This window comes from Lactuca sativa, chromosome 5 (genome assembly GCF_002870075.4).
Source record: "Lactuca sativa cultivar Salinas chromosome 5, Lsat_Salinas_v11, whole genome shotgun sequence".
In the NCBI taxonomy this organism is placed as follows: domain Eukaryota; kingdom Viridiplantae; phylum Streptophyta; class Magnoliopsida; order Asterales; family Asteraceae; genus Lactuca; species Lactuca sativa.
In genome coordinates this window covers 301,264,927-301,286,859 of record NC_056627.2, presented here as the reverse complement: position 1 = coordinate 301,286,859, position 21,933 = coordinate 301,264,927, and the positions used below count along the sequence as shown (strand labels likewise).

General features: G+C 37.6%; 2 protein-coding genes across 3 annotated transcripts; one reads left to right on the top strand and one right to left on the bottom strand.

The window, feature by feature from the left end:
* The first annotated feature begins 9,689 nt into the window (after positions 1-9,689).
* Positions 9,690-15,881, top strand: LOC111892521 (protein transport protein Sec24-like At4g32640). 2 transcript variants are annotated; one of them, XM_023888569.3, is made up of 25 exons: positions 9,690-9,868; positions 10,068-10,831; positions 10,928-11,182; positions 11,313-11,387; positions 11,470-11,568; positions 11,661-11,772; positions 11,878-12,005; positions 12,086-12,205; positions 12,282-12,362; positions 12,454-12,531; positions 12,626-12,718; positions 12,810-12,864; positions 12,938-13,014; positions 13,283-13,354; positions 13,446-13,529; positions 13,632-13,751; positions 13,830-13,898; positions 13,994-14,071; positions 14,166-14,304; positions 14,388-14,552; positions 14,649-14,794; positions 14,873-15,058; positions 15,133-15,221; positions 15,290-15,321; positions 15,403-15,881. In XM_023888569.3, exons 2-25 carry the CDS (start codon positions 10,088-10,090, stop codon positions 15,507-15,509), a joined length of 3,204 nt encoding a protein of 1,067 aa, XP_023744337.1. In that variant the 5' UTR covers positions 9,690-9,868; positions 10,068-10,087; the 3' UTR covers positions 15,510-15,881. The 2 variants fall into 2 exon arrangements, with proteins under 2 accessions (XP_023744337.1, XP_023744336.1); XM_023888568.3 differs by having other exon boundaries at positions 9,693-9,868; positions 10,077-10,831.
* Positions 15,882-16,684: 803 nt separating this feature from the next.
* LOC111892531 (probable U3 small nucleolar RNA-associated protein 7) lies at positions 16,685-19,433 on the bottom strand. Its single transcript, XM_023888582.2, has 8 exons — positions 19,267-19,433; positions 19,014-19,079; positions 18,840-18,929; positions 18,634-18,766; positions 18,336-18,454; positions 18,129-18,196; positions 17,975-18,023; positions 16,685-17,850 (listed from the first exon to the last, which is right to left on the bottom strand). The coding sequence occupies exons 1-8, from the start codon at positions 19,276-19,278 to the stop codon at positions 16,834-16,836; spliced, it is 1,554 nt and encodes a 517-aa protein (XP_023744350.1). The 5' UTR covers positions 19,279-19,433; the 3' UTR covers positions 16,685-16,833.
* Between the last annotated feature and the right edge of the window lie 2,500 nt (positions 19,434-21,933).

Here is a 21,933-nt window from a genome sequence, read left to right as displayed (position 1 = left end):
CATTAAATAATATTAATAATAACAAATTTAAAAAATAATTGCAACATCCCAAAAATCAAGGTAAAATTTTCATTTTTAAAATCAAGCCAAAAACTAAAATTATTACAAAACATAGTTTCCAAAAGTTATAATCACGAATCAAAGTATTCCCCAAAATCAAATATCATAAAATCTAAAGGATGTGCACGATGAAGCTTTCGTCTTTCCCCGATCATGTGAAGTACCTGAAACCATAACAACCAAATTGTAAGTCAAAGCTAAGCAAGTTTCCCCAAAAGTATCACACACAACTAAACAGATAATAGCATGCAAATATAAGCCTTCAGCCTGACTGGACCGCCTCGCAGGGCCTACAGCCTATCTAGACCACTCTTTGGACCTTCAGCCTAACTAGACCACCTCTTGGGCCTTCATCCTATCTGGACCGCCCCAGGTATCTTGGCCTTCGGCACAAAGCAGGACCGCCTCAACCCAACACAAACTATAACATGTCGACATATGCAATAACAATCAATAACCAACAAGTACAAATAATTTGATTGATTTACCAATCTAATACATACTTAGTGAACACAAGTAATCATACAGATCTACCAGTATATCACATAACCAACATGTAACGACCCAAATTTTCAAAAGAAATTTTTCATTTTTAAATAGTCAAAACACTTTCCCATAAACCGTGAAATCTCAATACAATTGTTTTCAAATCATATCAATAATAATATTATTTCCAAACATCTGAGTGTCCCATAAAAATGCCTGAGAGAGTGCATGCCGCGCCATCAAGCCTTGCCCTTGGGCTCAGATGTACATGAAACAAATCCACAAACTGTAAGCTAATGCTTAGTGAGTCCCCCAGAGCATACCCCACACACAATCCACATAACACATATCACATTAGCTATAAAAGCTACATATATCACATAAGCCATGCATATTAACATATAAGGAGGTTGTGGGCTCCTCCCACGGTCTTATACCTTCATGCCATAGGCTCCCCCCATGGCCTTTACCTAGGAATGCCATGGGCTCCCCACATGGTCTTATATCCAACTGCCACGGGCTCCCCCCGAGGTCTTCCATGCAATAACATAATAATCAACTAGCATATCACATCACAGAAGTATCTATCATACTACATAACTCATACATAAACATATAAGGATGTTGTGGGATCCTCCCACAGTCTTATACCTTCATGTCATGGGCTCCCTCATGGTATTTATCTAGGAATGTCATGGGCTCCCCCACATGGTCTTATATCCAACTGCCACGGGCTCCTCCCGGGGTCTTCCATGCAAATATCATATAATCACTGGCATACCACTTAGCATATAGCTAACTATCATACCATATATCTCTACTTCAGCTAGTGTACCGCATATCATAAAATGGGTCGGCCTTGGTCCATTAGACCCATTGGTATGGTAAGAAGACTCACCTCTCGAATGTTGAATTGACAAGCTAAGATCAAATATATCCCACCTGCTGCTCCAACTCAACTGCCTATAATCATCATGTAATTAACTTGTCACAATCCCGGAACACCATAAATACCCTCCAAAGTTGTAACGACCCAAATTTCATGTCCAAAAATTTTATTTTTAAGTCAATACTTTAGAAAACAATTGTAAATAAAACATTGTCTGATCAAACCATTTCATAACGTACATCGTGTCTAAAAACGGAAATATGAAAATAATCAACTATCAGAGTACAAAATCCCAGAATGACTCATGGTGCGGAAAACAATGTGCGTGTATGATGTGCCGCTACTGCGCCAGCTCCTTCCCCTTTGATGAAGAGGTACCTAAAAACAAAACTGTAAACCGTAAGCACGAAGCTTAGTGAGTTCCCCCATAATACCACATATCATACAATCATATAATGAGCAGCTAGGAGATACGGGCCTCGCCCACACTCCGCTAGCTGGGAGAAACGAGCCTCGCCCACACTCCGCTATCTAGGAGATACGGGCCTCACCCACACTCCGCTACTAAACCATAACATACAAGTATCACGCAGACAACGAGTATAAACAATTCTACCAGACTAGCATATATCATCATCAGACTCAACTAAGAGGTACGGGCTCTGCCCACACTCCGATACTATCATATCGTTTATACGGGCCGGCCTTGGTGCCTTAGACCCGTTCCTACTGGAAGGAAATTCACCTCGAAAAATAGCTGCTGAAAGTCTGCTTGCTAAGTGCCTAACTGCTGAACCGGTAATCCTCCGACTATAAATCATAAACATAGGTTAGCCACTCATAAACACCCTTAGGTCAGATGACTGACCCACCCTTGGTTCAAGGTCAACTCCTTGGTCAAAGTCAACTTCCAGTTGACTGGACTCGCTGAGTCATGGCACAGACTCGCCGAGTCCTTCTCCTACTAACCCGGTCCTACTCGATAAGTCCCTCTTCTCACTCACTGAGTCGCCCTTAACTAACTACTAGGGACGAGAGAACCGACTCGCCGAGTCCAAGAACAACTCGCCGAGTCCCCACGAGCAGATCTCCTACTCGCTTCCAAATCCTCACCAGAGCATCCTTTATGAGGATTTGGGTCTCTGGGACTATTGCTACACGTTAATTTTCTAATTCCGCGTGCAGATACGAAGGGTTGGACCTTCAACACCTAAACCCCTCTTACTCAGTAACAGTCCATGTTGGCCTCGACTCGTCAAGTGCATCCAGCAACTCGTTGAGTTCCTCCCGAGTCTATTTCTCTGAATCCCACATCAACTCACCGAGTCACCCTAGTGACTCGTCGAGTTCATCAAATGTCCAAAAAACCGAAGTCCGTTCATACCAAAACCCTAACCCTTCACTGTACTCATTCCGAAACTCAGAAACGGGCAAACCCTACCCCGACTCGTCGAGTCACCTAAGGGACTCGATGAGTTACTTTCAGTCCCTTTCATGTTCAGTCCTTTTCAGTGGGATCTAAGGTCCCAAACATTAGATCCAACCTCCCCTAGTGCAGATACCACATAAAGTTGCAAACTTTACGTACATGCAAGGCCCTCCAAGGATATAACATCCAAACTAATCTTCCTACAAGGTTTTAGTGCATGGACAGGGGATAAGCTATATAAAGTGAGCAACTTTATGTCATTGGGGACCTAGAGAGGTCCAGGTCCAGATCTGGAACCATTTCCTTGTGATAAGTCCAAATTTGAGTTTGACTCCATTTTGCACCAAAAATGGCCATTTACTTCCAAGAAAGAGGAGTTAAGCAACTAGATATCAAGGTAACGACTTTATACCTCAATATGATGGCCATATAGGGTAAATGTCGGATCTACTGTTTCTCTTCTTTCTCCTTCCTCTTCAAGCTCCAAAATCCTTCACAAAGGCACAAGTTTCACTATCTAAGGCTCATACACACTCAAGGAAGCTCAACAATGCAAGCCCGGTGACAATTAGTTGATGGGTTCTTACTAGAACAATAATCACTCGATACTCCACTTGCTGCCTTGCAAACCCGAGTCTCAAAATAATCCAACAATTTAGGGCATCATACTCGGATACCTCGATACACCATCACAGACTCTCACGCTAGCTTGCCACTACCTCGAATCTTCAGCTTTCACCACTCGGAACCCTTGCAGCACTTCAACTCATACTTGAAGTACAGAGGAATTCGTCGGTGATTGAGAACGCATTGACGACAATCCAAAATCCCATACACTACTGATCAATCCCATGTTAAACTACTCATACCGACTCTGAAGCTATTTGACAAACCCACCGCTGCTTCTCTCGGAGTGTAGATAGCAATCTATACACCGAGCTGGCAAATCTCAACAATTGAAACCTGACCTCAATGACCCAACCGCCTCAAACTCAACCATTGCAAACCTGAAGAGTCCCTGACCACAATACGATCCCTAACCAATGGCTACTCGTCATGGATACACTCGTTGTTCCCTAAACACGTACAATATGCATCATCTCGCTCTGCACCTTGCCTCGTCCACCAATAAACCCAAGTCTCATATGTCCGTACCACAAATTCCCGACACCCAATCTTCTAACCCCAACTTGAATTGATTGATGATCCACACAACAAAATACCTCGTTCTCCCCCACTTAGGGTTTGAACCATCACTCAATGTCATACCTAAACAACCACACTACAGACTGGCTCTCCATATGTATCATTCCCGACTCAGGGGACGTACCACGCAACACTCGATGACTTTTCAGAAAATGACCAAATAACTCCAAGTACCCTGAACCCCATATGAAAACCTCGGAATCCTCCCAATGTGACTGCCTCCAGTCACTTAGTACCTCGTTCGGCTGCACATGCAATTATTCTGATGATCCTAGAATAACACTATCTCTTTCCTGGAGATTATGGACTATCACACACTTCATTCTCTGAATCCTCAATGATCACCCCACTGCAAGAATCGACATAGCACGGGAGACCTCACTCTCACAATTGATCTGCTGCATAGCCACAAAAGCCGCCATCCCGATATACTCCTCTCGTTTTCCTGAAACAATTGCTGGTATACGACTTACCAACTAAAACAAGGAATACTCGAGCCCTCGTTGGTCACATTCCCTACTGGTGGCTCTTTCCCAACATAAGAATGTAACTCAATGCTCTCATACAACAAAATACTCTTGGTGCCAATATCGCAACTACTTGGTGCCCCACAAGGTCTTCTTCTAATCTCTGACATCAGAAACTCACTCACTCATCCTCTTAAAATGGGAATCAGGAACAATATAATCCTCAATATAGAACTTTAACATCACAGGCCATCGCCTGACAACTCAACTCAGACTGCAATCATCCACGATGCATCATCTCTACCACCTATTTGAGTCTTGCGACTCTAACTGACACCTCACCAGTCAAAACCCTCAAGAACTAAACTCAAAATTCCCCACCCGGGGCATACTCCATTTAAGCTCAACCGACATGGCCCTTTGGTCCCACAATCTCCCATATCCATTCCCAATCTGAATAATCATAACCGGATAACTGATAAAGGCGAAAACACACTCTGCTACGAATCATGGTACCCGAACCATGTTATTTCTCCTCATCCTGCTATTTAGAACCTCCAGAATTCTCCATGTTTTGTGTATGGTTCCTATGCTTTCAGTATTACGAGCCTATACTACCTGCCACATCTACCCATACTTTCCACACAGACCGTCTCAGATTTTCTAAGTAGCTGCTCAACCTTCTCGATCACCATTCTCGTTACACATGTTCGCTCTCTAGCGAATACTCACCTCTAAACAGCGTACTCCTCAGACTATAATTACTACCTAGGTTCTCACTTCTCTGCCATCAGCTGTTGAAGAACTCCTCGGGATGCCAACCATCTACCTCCTGAATATTGTCGTATTCACTTAGTAGCTGACTCCCATCATTCGAGAGTTCCACAAAGCACAAAGTAAGTAATATTTGGGCATCGAATAACTAGCACATGAAACCACTCTAGCATACCACTCCACTCGCTTTTTTCATAACTCAAAAGGTATCATCGAACTCATGCAATCTTACCGTTTGTGGATCTCCAACTACTCTCTCAGTAGATTCCTCAAATGCTCGTCTAGGTATCTCTCCTAGATTACTCCTCGACTCAAGACTCCCTCTAAAATATTTCTGCTTGGTACTTCTACTCTGTACATACAGAGCAAATAGCAGATAATATCAGTCAATAGCATCCCCTAAGCTAAGGCATCATGAATCAGGCAACTCTAGCCCTAATTTTTGAAATACCTAGCCTATCCTCTAGCATGCAGCTCTAAAATCTCATGAATATCTCGTAATATAAACAAATAATGATATTTTGGGAAATCACCATTTGGGCTTTGGCTGATTGTACACACTGCTCCATCTCGTTTTCTCCTTAAAACTCTTACTCGTTTTAGAAAAATCATTTATTTTTAGAAAATTTTCTCAAATCCTCAGTTTGAGTTCAAACATACCCGAGAGCACATTTGAATCCCTCAAACCAAGGCTCCGATACCAACTTATAACACCGTAAAATTTCAAACAATTTTTTTTTATATTTTAAAATCACATAAATCTCGTCAACACGTATCATAATATCCCCAAAATGTCAAATTATCAAAAACACATGTTTATAGTCGTTTTAATAAAATCCAGGATCCTCAAAAACATAACTCCATCTCGTGTGTACAATCGAGTCGGTGCCTACCCGTGATCCTGAGAAGCACCTGAAATACATAACACATAACATGGTAAACACAAAGCTTAGTGAGTCCACAAACTACCACACACATCTCATTAGCCTCTCATGGCTATATCTCGAATAAGACCCTCCGGTCAATGCGTCTCAGTGGAACCATCCGGTCCCACAACTCAGGTGGACCCTTTGGTCCTATCTCAACAATGCACAAGATAATATACAACATAAATCACAAGACATAATACATGATATCACATGTCTTAGTATAAGCACATAAGATCAACATATACACAGAATACCTAACATCATAAGTCACAAAGACATTATACACAATAACACATATCACATTATAAACAAATAAGACCCTCCAGTCAATAATGTACTAAGATCCTCCGATCTACAATGTACTAAGACCATCCGGTCAGTAATGTATTAAGACCCTCCGGTCAATAATGTACCAAGACCCTCCGGTCAACAATGTACCAAGACCCTCTGGTCAATAATGTACTAAGACCCTTCCGGTCAATAATGTAATTAGGACCCTCCGGTTAATAACACGAATATGACCATCCGCTCACACATAAATTTCCACATGGGTAAGTATAGTGAGAAGACTCACCTCAGATGTCGAACAGATCCTATAAATGATGTTGTTGTACTCCGACCTCTAACACTGAGCCAAACCCACAATTAACCACATTAGGATCTAAGACCAAACCTTCACATATTAGGTCTAAATATGGTCCACCAAACCGACCCATATATAACCCAAGTCCATTGGGCCCACCAAGGCCTAATACCAAATGGGTCCATAAAGGTTTACTAATGGTCCAACCAAGGTTCTAAATGGCGTGAGGTGTGGCATGGCGGCAAGGTCAAGCCTCAAGCTTAACGAGCCATGGCGAGCCATGACGTTTTTCAAGGCGTGATGTAAGGTGACGATTTTGTATTAATTTAAAATTATATTACCACATAAATATAAATTTATATTAAATATAACTACTTTTTATAAGTGTTAGATCAATAACTAGTAACAAAAATTTAACGAAAACCACAATACCTGTATCTCCGATTAGAAAAGACATAACAAAGAGCAAAAAACCATGTCTCAAACGAAAAAACATGCGCCATAACACGTCATAACGCGCCATATCACGCCTTGCCACGCGCCACGCCTAACAACAACGTTATGAGGCTTTTTCGTAACGGCGGAGTCACGCCTCACGCCATGGCGCGCCTTTTAGAACACTGGGTCCAACTATGGCCCAATTTTCCAAATTGGGCCCAAACCCTCATATGTGCCTTACCCCAAAGCCCATCTAAATATTATAGTCCACATGATTGCTCTTGGATGGTCCATTAATAGCCCAATCACCAAAGCCCAATAGAAAGGCCCAAGCAAAATTAGGGTTTCACATAAAATGACGATTAGGGTTAAGTGTGTCTCACTTAACCCATTAAGGACTTAACCCATTAAGTCCATCACTCCACTAGGCCATTCACATAATGAAGTCAGACATAATTCACAATATCAATCTAATAGTCCAACCGTAAGTCCCGACAAAATCCAAACTAACAAACCCAAAATTAGGGTTTTCTAAACCCTAATTAGGGTTTCCAACCTACACAAGCCAAGCAAGTCCAAAATTAAGTTTTTAGGTCCATTAGGGTTCCACTAGGTCGGGAACCACCCACTGCCACCTCGGGCAGTGGTGGTCGGCGGCGGCTCACGGCGGCAACCACCACCTCACGGCGGTGGCGGTGGTTTTTCCTCAATCCCTTCGCCAAAAATGCTAAAACAATTCCCATTCTACTAACCATACTCTTAATATCACAAGTTCACAACATATACACACAGCCACCACCATATGGCGACTGGTGGTGGTGACACGGTGGCAGGAGGCGGTAACCACCATGGTTGGCAGCCATGGTGGGTTTTTCTCGCCAAACTCACACATATAATCCCCAAGAACGCAGAAATCAACAAGTACACTCGAATATACAACCATACAGCCGCTGCCTAGGCGGCAAGAGTCGCTGGAAAACGCACACAACGGCCCCACGGCCACCGACGTCGGCTATGACGTTTCCGGCGTTGTACCCACATAAAACAACGAGAGATAGAAGGAGGTGGGTTGCAGTGAACTTACCGATGGCTCCCCAGTCGCTCTCAACCAACGCATGACGAACCAGCTTCAACTTTGATCTCGGTGGCCCTTCCAGCCGCTCATGACGTCTGCGGCCGGCAGCGGTGTTATGGCGGCGTTCCAATGGCGAGGTAGCCGCTTGGCGGCCTCATCTGAACATGACCTATCAACGTATTTATTTATACGGGTTACGGGTCAAATTCAGATTCACTGGTCAAAATCAGGTTTGTGGGTTGTAAGTCAGATTCGAGAGTTCGTGGGTCATATATAAAAATATATTACACATGAACTAAATACAAATATTATACCCAGGTCAGTAAATGTATTGTTTTATCTAAATATATCACCGGTGAATTTATTAATCAAACAAGTGGTTTCCATTGTCTTACACAAAGAAGAAGCCTTTCTTTTATCAAGATTTTACAACCACCATCTTTTTTCTCTCTGTAATAAAATTTTCATTATTTTTTGTATTCTAAGACTCAAAAAATATGTACACTTAAAACCACATTCAAAATAGACAACGAAAAACAAAAACAATATAACTCCTCATATCTTTTTCAAATATTTTTAAAAAAAATTAAGGATATCAAGGGCAAATAAATAAATAAAAAATGCTTTCCTACACGACAAAGAGTAATATCCATTTATCCCAAATGCACATTGCACAATACAACAAGCACATCACGTGTCCTTTAAAATATAAATGGGCACGAGTCAATCCAGCAGTTTTTTTGCAAACCGTATACGACCCATTAATACTCGACCCATTTTATAAGATGCTCCTTCTCGTTGGTTTGACTAGAACTACTTTTTGCCTTTACCATTACAACTTCTTCACATGTCTTTCTATGAGTGCAAATTTGAGATGTATTTTCATTAAAACAATAATAAAACTGATGGTTTTTTTCCAGAGAAATTAAATTGCTTCCTACTTTTTATGCCTACAAATGTTCCTACCCAATAAAATTATGACAAGTGTCATCATTCCATATTTTTTTAACTAACTCATTAAGCTTATATTAGGAATATATCAATTACAATTAAATTGAATGATGATTTGTCATAATTTTAATGGGTAGGAATAATTGTAGGCATAAAAGGTAGGAGGTAATTTAATTTCTCTTTCCTTAAAAACAATAATAAAACTGTGAGAAATATATGAATTAATTTGGTTTACATTTTATCTTTAACATATCAAATATCTAACTAACAAACTTAAATAAAATGCACTTAAATCGGCTACATCCATATAGACTCAATTGCATTAAATTAAGAGGATCATTTATTTGTGGAGTCCAACCTGAATCCTACCCTACTGTTCATAAATGTACAATAAACGATACACATAGTACAAACCATACATCATGAGACATGAGTCATGGTGACTCTTTACGCCCAATAGACCAGAGCTTCCTGTTTTAATTTGGGCTCTTCTTTCTTCTTCGATCATCGCTGGCGTCTTTGACACCCCCCATCCCCATAATTTCCACTTCACTGATCCGATCACTGTAATTAAACTACAGGTATGTCTATCAGCATAAGTTTTATCTAATTATTCTAGATCTTTTTCGAATCCGTGTTCAAATTTCGATAACGGCTCATCAATTCGCGTTTATATGAAGTTCTGTTTATGGGTTTTCGTTGTTGTTTATTGTTGATCTGTAAAAATTGGGTCTTTTATCAGATGTAGTATGAAATTGTGCGAATTTTGATTGTATATAGTGTTTTTAGGGATCGTTTGAATGGCGACTCCCGGTGGACCTAGACCAGGTAATCTCCCGCCGAATTATAACCCTAATTCAATCGCCGATAATATGCAGAACCTTCAACTTAATCGCCCTAATCAGCCACCTAACCTAGGCAATGGACCTAGAGGTCCCCCTCCGCCGTTTGGACAACAACCCCCACCGCAATCGCAATCTCAGCCTTTTCCATCTCCATTTTCTAGACCTAATCGTCCAGGACCTCCACCACCGGGTGTTGTTCCTAGAGGTGTAATGCCTCCATCTACTGGACCTCCACCTGGTACATTGCCTCCTTTCATGGCTGCCAACCGAGGTCCACCTGGAGCTAATCCACCACCACCATCATCTGCTTCAAGGCCGATGCCCTCTGGTCCTTTTTCATCCTCCCCTTTGACAACCGGACCGCCTTCACTGCCGCCAAACGCCGGTGTTCCTCCCATGAGTAACGGGCCGCCAACTCAAGGTGGCCCTCAATATCCTCCCGCCGCCAGCATGAGACCAAGACCATCAACCGGACCACCACCCATGCCACAAACCATGTCATCATCATCTTCAGGGGGGCAACCCTTGCATTCATTTCTTGGAGGTCCTGATAATCAACCACCACGAGGGCCACCACCATTTTCAGCACCTCCAAGAGGCATGCAGATGCAACCACCCTCTTCAGGACCTCCAACATTTTCAGCTCCACCACAAAATCCTCCATTTGGAGCTCAACCATGGCAAATGCAATCACGACAAGTAAGTTTCTTTTTTTAAGTATTTTTCATAACATGTATCATGATTCTTGATTCATGATTCATGATTCATGATCTGTAACTTGATAAATGTTTGTAGAATACACCACCACCTCCTTTAATGTCACCACCTTCACTGTCACCTGGCTCTGTTCAACCACCAAGAATGTTTGGGATGCCACCATCTCTTCATAATCAACAATCAATGGCTACAATATCACCTGCAATGGGCCCAAGTGGAAATGTGGTTTCAGGCCCATCAAAGATTGACCCAAACCAAATCCCACGCCCTGTTCCAACTTCATCTGTTCTTCTTCATGAAACTCGCCAGGGAAACCAGGCAAATCCCCCTCCGGTATTTAATAATTAATATATTATGAAATTATCATTTATCATTTATCTTAACTTCTCTACATGTCATATATATATGCTAGAAATCAATTGCTTTAATCTTATATTCTTATATATGTTGTGTGATATTGAAGCCTGCTACAAGTGAGTTTATTGTAAGGGACACTGGAAATTGCAGTCCTAGGTACATGAGGTGCACCATTAATCAGGTGACACTTTTCATCTACTTTTCTTGTGAAATCTTTTTTGCTTACTTTAATTGTAACATTCATTTGGTTGTTGTTTGTTTAGATTCCTTGCACTTCAGATCTTTTGAACACATCTGGCATGCAATTGGCTTTATTGGTTCAGCCATTAGCTCTTCCACATCCATCTGAGGAGCCTATCCAAGTAAGACTAGAAATCGGAAAATACTTGTTTTCTTGAAATTGTGAAATTGAAATATTAATATACAAAAAAAAAATGTGTGAATTATTTTCCAGATAGTGGATTTTGGTGAAGGTGGACCTGTTCGATGCTCTCGTTGCAAAGGCTACATCAATCCGTTCATGAAATTTGTTGATCAGGGAAAACATTTCATCTGTAACTTCTGTGGTAAGTAGTTACTTTTCATATTTCTTGATTTCTATACATAATGATATATAAATATATCTCAACATTGTTATAAATAATAATAAAAAAAATATGTTTTTTTTTCAGGCTTCACGGATGAAACTCCACGTGACTATCAGTGCAATCTTGGGCCAGATGGAAGAAGAAGAGATGCAGATGAAAGACCTGAGCTTTGTAGAGGAACAGTTGAATTTGTTGCCACAAGGGAATTTCTGGTGAGCTTTTTTAGTTTGTTATCCATCAAGTAAAAAAAAAAAAAAGAAACAAAAAATTATATTATTATGATTATTCACAGGTACGTGATCCAATGCCAGCTGTATTCTTCTTCCTGATTGATGTATCAATGAATGCCTTGCAAACTGGTGCAACTGCAGGAGCTTGTAGTGCTATTAGCCGAGTTATTGCTGATCTTCCAGTGAGTTTAATATTTATAAAATTATTACTAAAGTTTGTATAAAGTTAATGATTTGTTTATAAAATGATTGTTACAGGAGAGTCCTCAAACAATGGTGGGAATTGCTACATTTGATGTGACTATACATTTTTACAATCTGAAACGTGCATTGCAACAGGTGAACAATAAATAATCACAGATGATTATATAACATTTAAAAAAAAAAATAAAAAATTGTGTTTAATCTTGACACATTTTGTTGTTTGCAGCCATTAATGCTCATAGTTCCTGATATAGAAGATGTTTACACTCCTCTTGAAACTGATGTTATTGTTCAGCTTTCAGAGGTAAAGTTCTCTACTTCTTATTTAGTTTAAAATTAAATATTATGTTTCAAAGTTATTATTATTATTTATTAATTTATTATTATTATTATTACAGTGTCGTCAACATCTGGAATTGTTGCTGGAAAGCATCCCAACTATGTTTCAGAATAATAAAACAGCTGATTCAGCTTTTGGTGCTGGGATGAAGGTACTAAATTTTCATTTTGTTTTATAAAAAATAATTTGAAATTCAAAATTCAAAATTATATATCCAAATAATTGAATTTTTTTCTACTCAGGCTGCTTTTCTGGCAATGAAGAGTACAGGAGGCAAACTTTTGGTATTTCAATCAGGCAAGTTTACAGTATTTTTATATTTGGAGATTCGAGGGCAGAAACGTAATTTGACTGTTTTGTTATTTTATAGTCTTGCCTTCTGCTGGTATTGCTGCTCTTTCTGCTAGAGAGGCTGAAGGAAGAACTAATATCTCTGCAGGAGAGAAGGTATTTTGTGATTACATCATATTTGGGGAAATAGAAGTAAAAATAAATAAATAAATAAACAAGGGCAAATTTGTAAAAAGATGAACTTAATGTGGAAAGCATCTTTTTCTAATACCTCGTTCTTTCTGCATTAAGCCAAAAAGAAACATCTAGTGGCTTTAAGTAAAATGATCATTTTACCCTTACATTCCAAAAAAAAAAAAAATTAAAAATTCATCAATTATAAGTTTTTAAGAAAATTCATTAATTTTATGTTGTTGAGCTGCAGGAACCTCATAGATTACTTCAACCAGTAGACAATACTATGAAGACAATGGCTATTGAATTTGCAGAATACCAGGTGAAGCTTTTTTATAATTTTTAAGTTTTTCTTTTTGATTAAATGATTAAATCATAACTATTTTACCAATTTAAATGAATATTATTTTCAGGTCTCTGTTGATGTATTCATTACTACTCAAAGTTATGTTGACATTGCTTCAATCTCTGTTATCCCAAAGACAACTGGAGGCCAGGTATATATTTATGCTTCAAATTCAATCATCAAACACTCTGTTTCACTTTTCTTGATGTTTTTAACACTTTATATATTTAAAAATTTCACTTTTTTTTTTCAGTTATATTATTACCACCCATTTTCCGCCCTTTCTGATCCTGCAAAACTCTACAATGATCTTCGATGGAATGTCACAAGGCCACAAGGTTTTGAAGCTGTGATGCGTGTTAGATGCAGTCAGGTGAGAGCTTATCATCTTAAGGAGGGCATTTTCGTCTTTTTTCCTTTGTTGATTTTTTTTTTCTTTTGTTTTCTGTAGGGTCTTCAAGTACAAGAATACTCAGGAAACTTCTGTAAACGCATTCCTACAGATGTTGACTTACCTGCGGTTTTATACAAATCTCTAAACTTCAACCTTTATATATATATATATATATTCTTCATTCTTGTTAATTTTTTATTTAAAAAAATGATATTTTTCAGGTTGATTGTGATAAATCTCTAATGGTAACCTTGAAACATGATGATAAATTAACTGATGGCACAGAATGTTCTTTCCAGGTATAAACTTTAAACTCACTATATTTGTGTTGACTTTTCAAAGTATAATAATGTGTTAAATGAAAGTACATTTTTATTTTATGATTTTATCCAGTGTGCACTTCTTTATACTACTGTATATGGACAAAGAAGAATACGAGTGTCCACCTTATCCTTACCATGCACCACCATGCTTAGCAATCTTTTCCGTTCAGCTGATTTAGACACTCAATTTTCTTGTTTTCTAAAGCAAGGTAATAATAAATAAACTTCCTTTTTTTTTTCATTTTTCTGTTTTTATATGCTAAAAAAGTTCCATTTATGTTGATATTTACAGCTGCAAATGAAATCCCTATTACGCCCTTATTACAAGTGAGGGATCGAGTCACAGATCTTAGTATCAACATTCTTCATTCTTATAGGAAATTTTGTGCAACTGTTTCATCATCTGGACAACTTATTCTTCCTGAAGCTCTCAAGTTGTTGCCTTTATACACTCTTGGTATGTTTATATCATTCTACTTTCATTTAATCATATAATAAATAGACGAATGAGAAAATCGATTGCTATTTCTTGATTTTTTTTATTTTTTTTCAGCTTTGATTAAAAGTATTGGATTGAGAACGGATGGGAGAATAGATGATAGATCATTTTGGATCAGCTATGTGACTTCTCTTTCTGTTCAATTAGCAATCCCACTTGTGTATCCTAGAATGATAAGTGTTCATGACCTTCTTTCAAAGGTATAGAATGAATCATTAAAAAAAAAATTGAATCTTTTATACATTTTGGGTTTTGATCTGGTGTTTGTGAGTCCACAGGAAACAGATGGATCTGGATCAGTTATTCCTCCACCTATACCTTTATCTAGTGAACATGTGAGTGATGAAGGAATCTATCTTCTTGAAAATGGTGAAGATTGTTTAGTTTATGTTGGAAGCTCTGTTGATCCTGATGTAACACAAAAACTGTTTGGTATATCGTCTGTTGGTGAAATCCCTACTCAGGTATGTATGAATGAGGGCAAATTTGTAAATAGTGAAAGACAAGATCTTTTTCTGACTTGTGTTTGTGTGTTTAGTTTGTGTTGCAGCAGTATGAGAACCCTTTGTCAAAGAAGCTACATGAGGTCATAAATGAGATACGAAGCCAAAGATGTAACTACTTAAGGTATGTTTTTTTTTTAATTAAAGAAGATAAAATGATTGTTTTTTTTAATGGCATTGTACTTTTTGCAGGTTAAAATTATGCAAGAAAGGTGACCAATCAGGTAAGGCATAGCGGTTTGTTGTTGATAATATAATTTTAGTGTTTGATAAAATGTCTAAAATGCCCTTGAATGTTATTTCAGGAATGATGTTCTTTTCTTATATGGTGGAAGACAAGTCTCCAAATGGTTTGTCATATGTTGAGTTTTTGGTGCATGTTCATCGGCAAATTCAAAGTAAGATGCAATAATTAATGTTGAAAGAAGAATCTCCAACTCTATTTTTGTTTATATGGGGGCAAAATGGTCAAGTTTGAGGCAGAGAGAAAGAAAGAAAGTTTGAATGTTTGGTGAAAATGAGGGATAGTTCCATCCGTTTTTTTTTATGGTCGAGAACAGTTTTGTTAGTTTGAAATTATTTAAAGTGTAGAGCATAAAATAAACAGATTTGATTATAATGAGATATAAGTTCAGTTGTATATGTAATGGAGTTTTTCTCTTATGAAGAGAAAAACTCAAGGACTACAACCCAATTAGCCTAATCGGGTGTTTCATCAGAATCCCAAATGTTATGTTATGAGATGGGTCATTTTTGTAATTATTCATTTTTATATTTATTTCAATTCTTACCTGATGTTATATTACTATTATTATTATTAACATTAACAGTAAATGTGATTTAGTAGTAATAAAGTTTTATTATTTTTTAGTTTTTATAAAAGAATTAAGTATCAAGTTCCTTATGTTTTATTGAAAGTTTTTAGATGTTCAACCTAAAACCATTTAATTAGAAGTTGGTGTTGTAAAATAATTAATATCATTTTTGGAATTTTAGGACAATACAATAATTATAGTTGTGTATAAAAAATGATTCAAAAACTGTCTAGCTTTTTGATAATTTAAAACTAAAAAATCATATGGAGAAGTAAAAAACTAATTTTCCTGTTTAACATAGGTTGAACTTTCACCCCCCAAAGAAAAAAAGACAAAATCTTAACTCGAATGTTCAAATCTCATAAAATGTTTGAATCGTATAGGTGGAACAATTATAAACTTGAATATTACTTGATGACTTAAAAAGGGGCATAACATATACCCCTACAGATATAAAAACATTTCTTTTGACTAAATAGATACACGTCTTGTAGTTATTGGGTTAAATGAAGAGAATGAGCTTCATCTGTTCAGATTCAGACAGACATTATTGCTGGAGATGTCAATTTTTTTCAAAACTTTTACAAGCTTTCGTTTATAGATGCCATGGATAGCTATTTTTTATTTAAATTTTGAGTTCAAAATATAGCTTAATAAATGTAAACTTTTAGTAAATAGCATTGTGTCACTATTATAAAATAAGAAAAGGAACTACAAAAAAAAAAAAAAAACAATCTAGTCTTTCTACATCAGTTGCATTCCAATTCCTTAATTTAGATTCCAATTCATGTGACATATTCTATTCATTTCAAAATTTTGGCGTCTGATTGATAAATAGATTCATTCTCAAGCTCTGGATTCTATGTTCTCTAATACAAAATTAACAAAATTTCTCAAAAAACCCAACCAAAACTCCAAATCTCACTTTCCTTTTTTGCTAACAAAAGGCTGCAAAGCAATCGGCAATTCATTCACCTCAGTAATCCTCTTTTGCTTCTTTTTATCCCTTCCTTCATTCTCCTCAACAAACCCCCTCTTTGCATTCTCAATCCCCTCCTGTTTCTTCCTCGCCACCTTACTCGGCTTACTCCTCCCTTTCGTCTTCTTCTTAACCGCCACACTCTTGGCGGCAGCCACCGCCGCCGCCTTCTCCTCCTCCACCTCCGCCTTCGTCTTCTTCTCCTTCCTCTTCGCCTCCCTCATATTCCCAACCTTTGTGGGGTCCAGCATCACCGATTCCGGCGGCAATTTATCAAGCAACACCCTCACCTCCTTCTCCCGCCTCTCCTTCACCGTCTCAAACGGATTCGCCACCCACGAATCAAAGTTCGGTTCACCGGATCCCGGAACCAGAATCGAGGAGAATCCCATGGAATGTCCGATTCCGAGCACGTCTTCATAAGGCCGGAATTGGATTCTATTGATTTGGTAACCTTTCGCCATTGTATGAATCATGTATCGATTGTAATTTGAAGAATCTGAAGTCTGTAGAATCTGTGTGAATGAGCCTGTGGAGGCTGCAAGGAGACCTTTTTGGCTGAAACTTAGGGTTTTGGCATTTCCGGGAAGAGTTTGTAGGGTTTTGTAGGTTCTTAAATCCCAGATTTTGATTTTCTTGTCCATTCCGGCGGTGGCCATGAGGTGGCCGTTTGGGTGGAAGGAGATGGCGGTGACCGGGCCATGGTGGCAGAGGATTTTGATTAGCGGGGTGGAGGTGGTGGGCTTCCACATGCAGACTGTGCCGCCGGAATGGCCGGAGGTGATGACACTGTTGTAAGGGTTTAGTTGTAAAACGTCTGACCGGCCAAGGGCAGTTCGGTAATTTCCCACCATTTGGCCGGTGGTGATGTCTTGAAAGCGGAGGTGGCTGGATTTGTTTATGGATGATAGAAGGAAGTGGTTTTTGAGAAATTGAAGCTTCAACACTGCTCCATGTTCCTGAAGAACAAAAAATAAAAAAAAAAAACATATAATTTGAAAAATCTATCCAATTATAGGAGTGAAAGTATGTTGCTATTTCTTGCATTAAGAAAGTTCAAAGTATATGAATGGAGGGACTGACCTTCAGGCAATGAAGTTCTGTGCCAGCACGGTTGTAAATATATGTGTACCTGTATATAATTAAAAAGAAAAAAGAAAAATCATTTACTCGATATATAAATAAGGATGATTTTCCAATTTATAACTTAGTTTACTAAAAGGAAAAGAATCTTTACTTCTTTTGTGCTGCAGCAAAGAACAATTCATTGTGCAAAAACACCGCATCGCGCACAGTTTCTCTAACCTGAAACAATCAATCAACAAGTCAAATTTTTAAGTAATTATGATTAAATCATGTCATACAAATGTTGTATGAAGTAAGATACCAGAATCCCAATTAAGATTAGTAATAAGAAACAAGCAAAAAGTATAAATCTAGTTACCTGAAAGTCCTTAACAGGTTTCAAAGTATGCATGTCCATAATCGCCAGGTGGCCTTTGCGTCCTGCTGTCAACATATATCTCCCACTTGAGGTGTAATCAATGGTGTAAGGACCAAGATCTGTTCAACCACATTCAGTTTGTAACATTATCAGGAGAAAAATGAGACCATTAGTTACATAACAAAGATATAGATCATTTCAGCTTTCTAGAAAAGTGAAATGTCTTCAACACTTCTGAATTATGTGCAGAAGGTTATTAAGCACTTGAGCATTAGATTCATAACAGGTGGGAGCCTACCTGGTAAGATGATATCAAATTGATTCTTTCTACTAGCAACATCCACTTCCTGAGCAATAGACTGTTGACTGAACCTCCATGTCTTTTCAATACCTTCAGGTTCCAGAAGGCCACTCTCAGTTTGCATAAGCCACTGATGTAAACACATAAACACATTACGCATTGAAGAAAACCACAAGTGTAACACAACAGCAATGAAACTTCACCTTCTCGGCTTTAGCAGCAGCATTAGCAGACTTCTTATATAGTTCTTCTCTATTAGCAAGCTGGCCTTTCAATTTTTTGTCTTTCAAGCCCTACCAAAAATGAGGAATAATTCAGATTGAAATGTTAACAAAGCCGAATGTGTTGTGGTTATCAATCAATGATGCGAGTTGTACCTCTAAGTCGGCACTTTCACCTCTCTGGTATTTTTTAACTTTGACATCGATGTCATCCGAAAAATCCTGAAACCAAAGTAAGTATCCGCATGCTAAGTAGATAGAATTCATATTATTAATTTGTATTGATATTGATAGAAGCATGTGTAACAATAATCCATCAGACAATTTACGAGAACAAAATTACAACTAAAACACATACACAGAGGAATAAAACACGATAAACATTGGGATGTTTGCGAGAGATACGTACCTGTATCTCCATTTTCTTATGATTTGACCAGCCCGTGTTGGTGTAGTCAACGTCCGGTGCCTGCGGATGTGGTGGCCGGAGAAGGGGTCGGAGGAGGGATTCCGGTGAGCAGGTGATGGTGGCGCAGTGAAGAGAGATGACCTAAACGAGTTAATAGGGAGGGTTTTAATTCAATATTTTGTTAAATTGCTTCTTTCTGGGTTTATGCATTAAAAGCCCCTTGAGATTTTTTTTTTCCGACTTATACCCATTTTTTTTCCCGACTTCTCCAAGGGGAGTGAAAGCAAATATAAAAAATACATAAAAATAATAATTAATGAAACGTTGAAAGCTAATATATTATGCATATTAAAATCAAGAACCTTTAACTAACTATAAGTCAAACCGTCTCTACTTATATTAACATTCCAACTCCTAAAAAGCTAAAACAAATCGGTCCATAAGTGATGATTGATGGCAACAGTTTAAGAAAGAAATTATAAAGAAAAATAGAAATCAGTTGAAGAGAAGAGAGCTTACCACAATCAATTGATGATGATGCTTTCGTTAGTTGTCTCTTACTTCAGATTGAAAAAAAAAATCGAACTCAGTCTTATCAGTTTAACAACGAGAGGTGATTGAAATCGAACTCAAAAACAGAAATCAGAGGAGAGGTTGAAAAAAGTCGATTAGCAGCAGGTTTAGAGAGAAATCGAAAGGTTTTTTCCATAAAAAACCTTATATTTTGATTTTTTTCTTTTTAAACCTAAAACTTTTAGTTTTTTTGAAAAAGACCCAAAGTTTACTGAAAACTTGTTGTTTCGGACCCTAGGTCACCAACAGATAAACTAATTGATTTTTTCATAAATGACCCTACATTTTGTATTTTTTTTCCAGTTTAGACCAAAAAAGGTTAAGAACCATAAGAACCTCTAACTTTAGATGTTTATAAAGGGTTTAGGGTAACCCTAAACCCTAAACCTTAAACTCTAAATCCTAAACCCTAACCCCTAAACCCTAAACCTTTTATAAACATCTAAAATTAGAGGTTCTTACGGTTCTTAACCTTTTTTGGTTCTCATTTGAACCTTTACATATATATATATATATATATATATATATATATATATATATATATATATATATATATATATATATATATATATATATATATATATATATATATATATATATATATATATATATATATATTGGGACCCACCTTTAAGTGGGGTCCAAACACCCCACTACTTGTACATTGCATCCGCCACTGGACATCGGGTACCAATGGGCATGTCGGAGGCACCAACAAATTCAACCCTCGTTGTGGAGTCAACCCTGTTATCTCTCTCTTCTCATTTCCGTTCTTCTCCCCTTTTCTGCCCCGAATGTCCCGTTACTTAGGGAAAAAACCATTTAAGAGAAGATCTCCCTGAGCATCCTATCCTTTTTCTTCTTCTTTTACATTGTATCTTATAAATCTTAGTTGTACCCAAATATGAGGGGTGTAAGGGATGATCATGATTTACATGTGTTTAGAGAAATGAGTGGAATAACGAGAAAAGAGAGAAAAAAAAGGTGATAGAGGAGATAATATGGCTTCGAAAGGCAGGGATGACACGGATGGATATCCACCATATTAGAATATTTATTTATTAAAATCAGTTAAACATATTACAAATAGTTACAAGGACACAATCCAATCCAAAAAAAAAAACATAGTAAAAAATAGTCAACTAAAAAAAACCAACCAACCATCTACTCTAAAATAACTCAAAAGAGTTCCAAATCGCCCAATGTTGGATGTAATTTATCGTAAAAAGTGGACTAATGTCTTGCGGAATATAATTTTATGCAACTAAAATATTCATAAACACATGTTATGTCCTTATATTAACTTTGAAATATTAAATTTTACATTGATATGAAATATTATAACTTTCTATCACCTCACCAAATGAATTCGGTTCTAGTTGGACTCTTCTAACGTACACTTTTTTCACTAAGAATCGATATATCTCAAAATTAGTTTATGTTTTTTAATGGGAAAATGACTTAATATTTAAGAGGGTAATCTACTTTTTATTTTGTACACATTTAGTCGTTGAAGTTTTTTTTATTTATATTTGATCAGATAACTTGTTTTTTTGTACACATTCAGCCCAACGGGCTGACCTAATATGATAATATAATTTTCAGATTGTACATATTTAATCCTTAATGTTTTTGTACATATTCAATCCTCGTGACTGGTTTCTTTAGGTTTATTCATGATATCCTACGTGTAACAATCATTAATGAGGTGTCTTATACGTGGTTCGTCCATCACTCATATCAACAACCTAATTCATGAATCGGTCAAATAATGTTGATGTCATAGTTTTCTCCAAACATAAGATGTCTTCAGCTTCGGTTTCATCTATCTCCGTAACAAACAATGCGATTCTTTGCGATTGCTTTCTCCCAACTCGAATTTGCAATCTTGAGACAAAAGAATACTTCGGCAAAAAGTTTAGAGTCTTTCCTAATTTAGACATGCTTCACAATAGGAATGAGAATTTGGCTCAAAAACCCGACCGAACCGAAACCCGAACACAACCAAACCGAATTAGGCCCGAATAAGCAATTCGATTCAATTCTCGGGTATCTATATTAGGCTTATTTGGTTCTCGAGTTATTCGGTTCTAA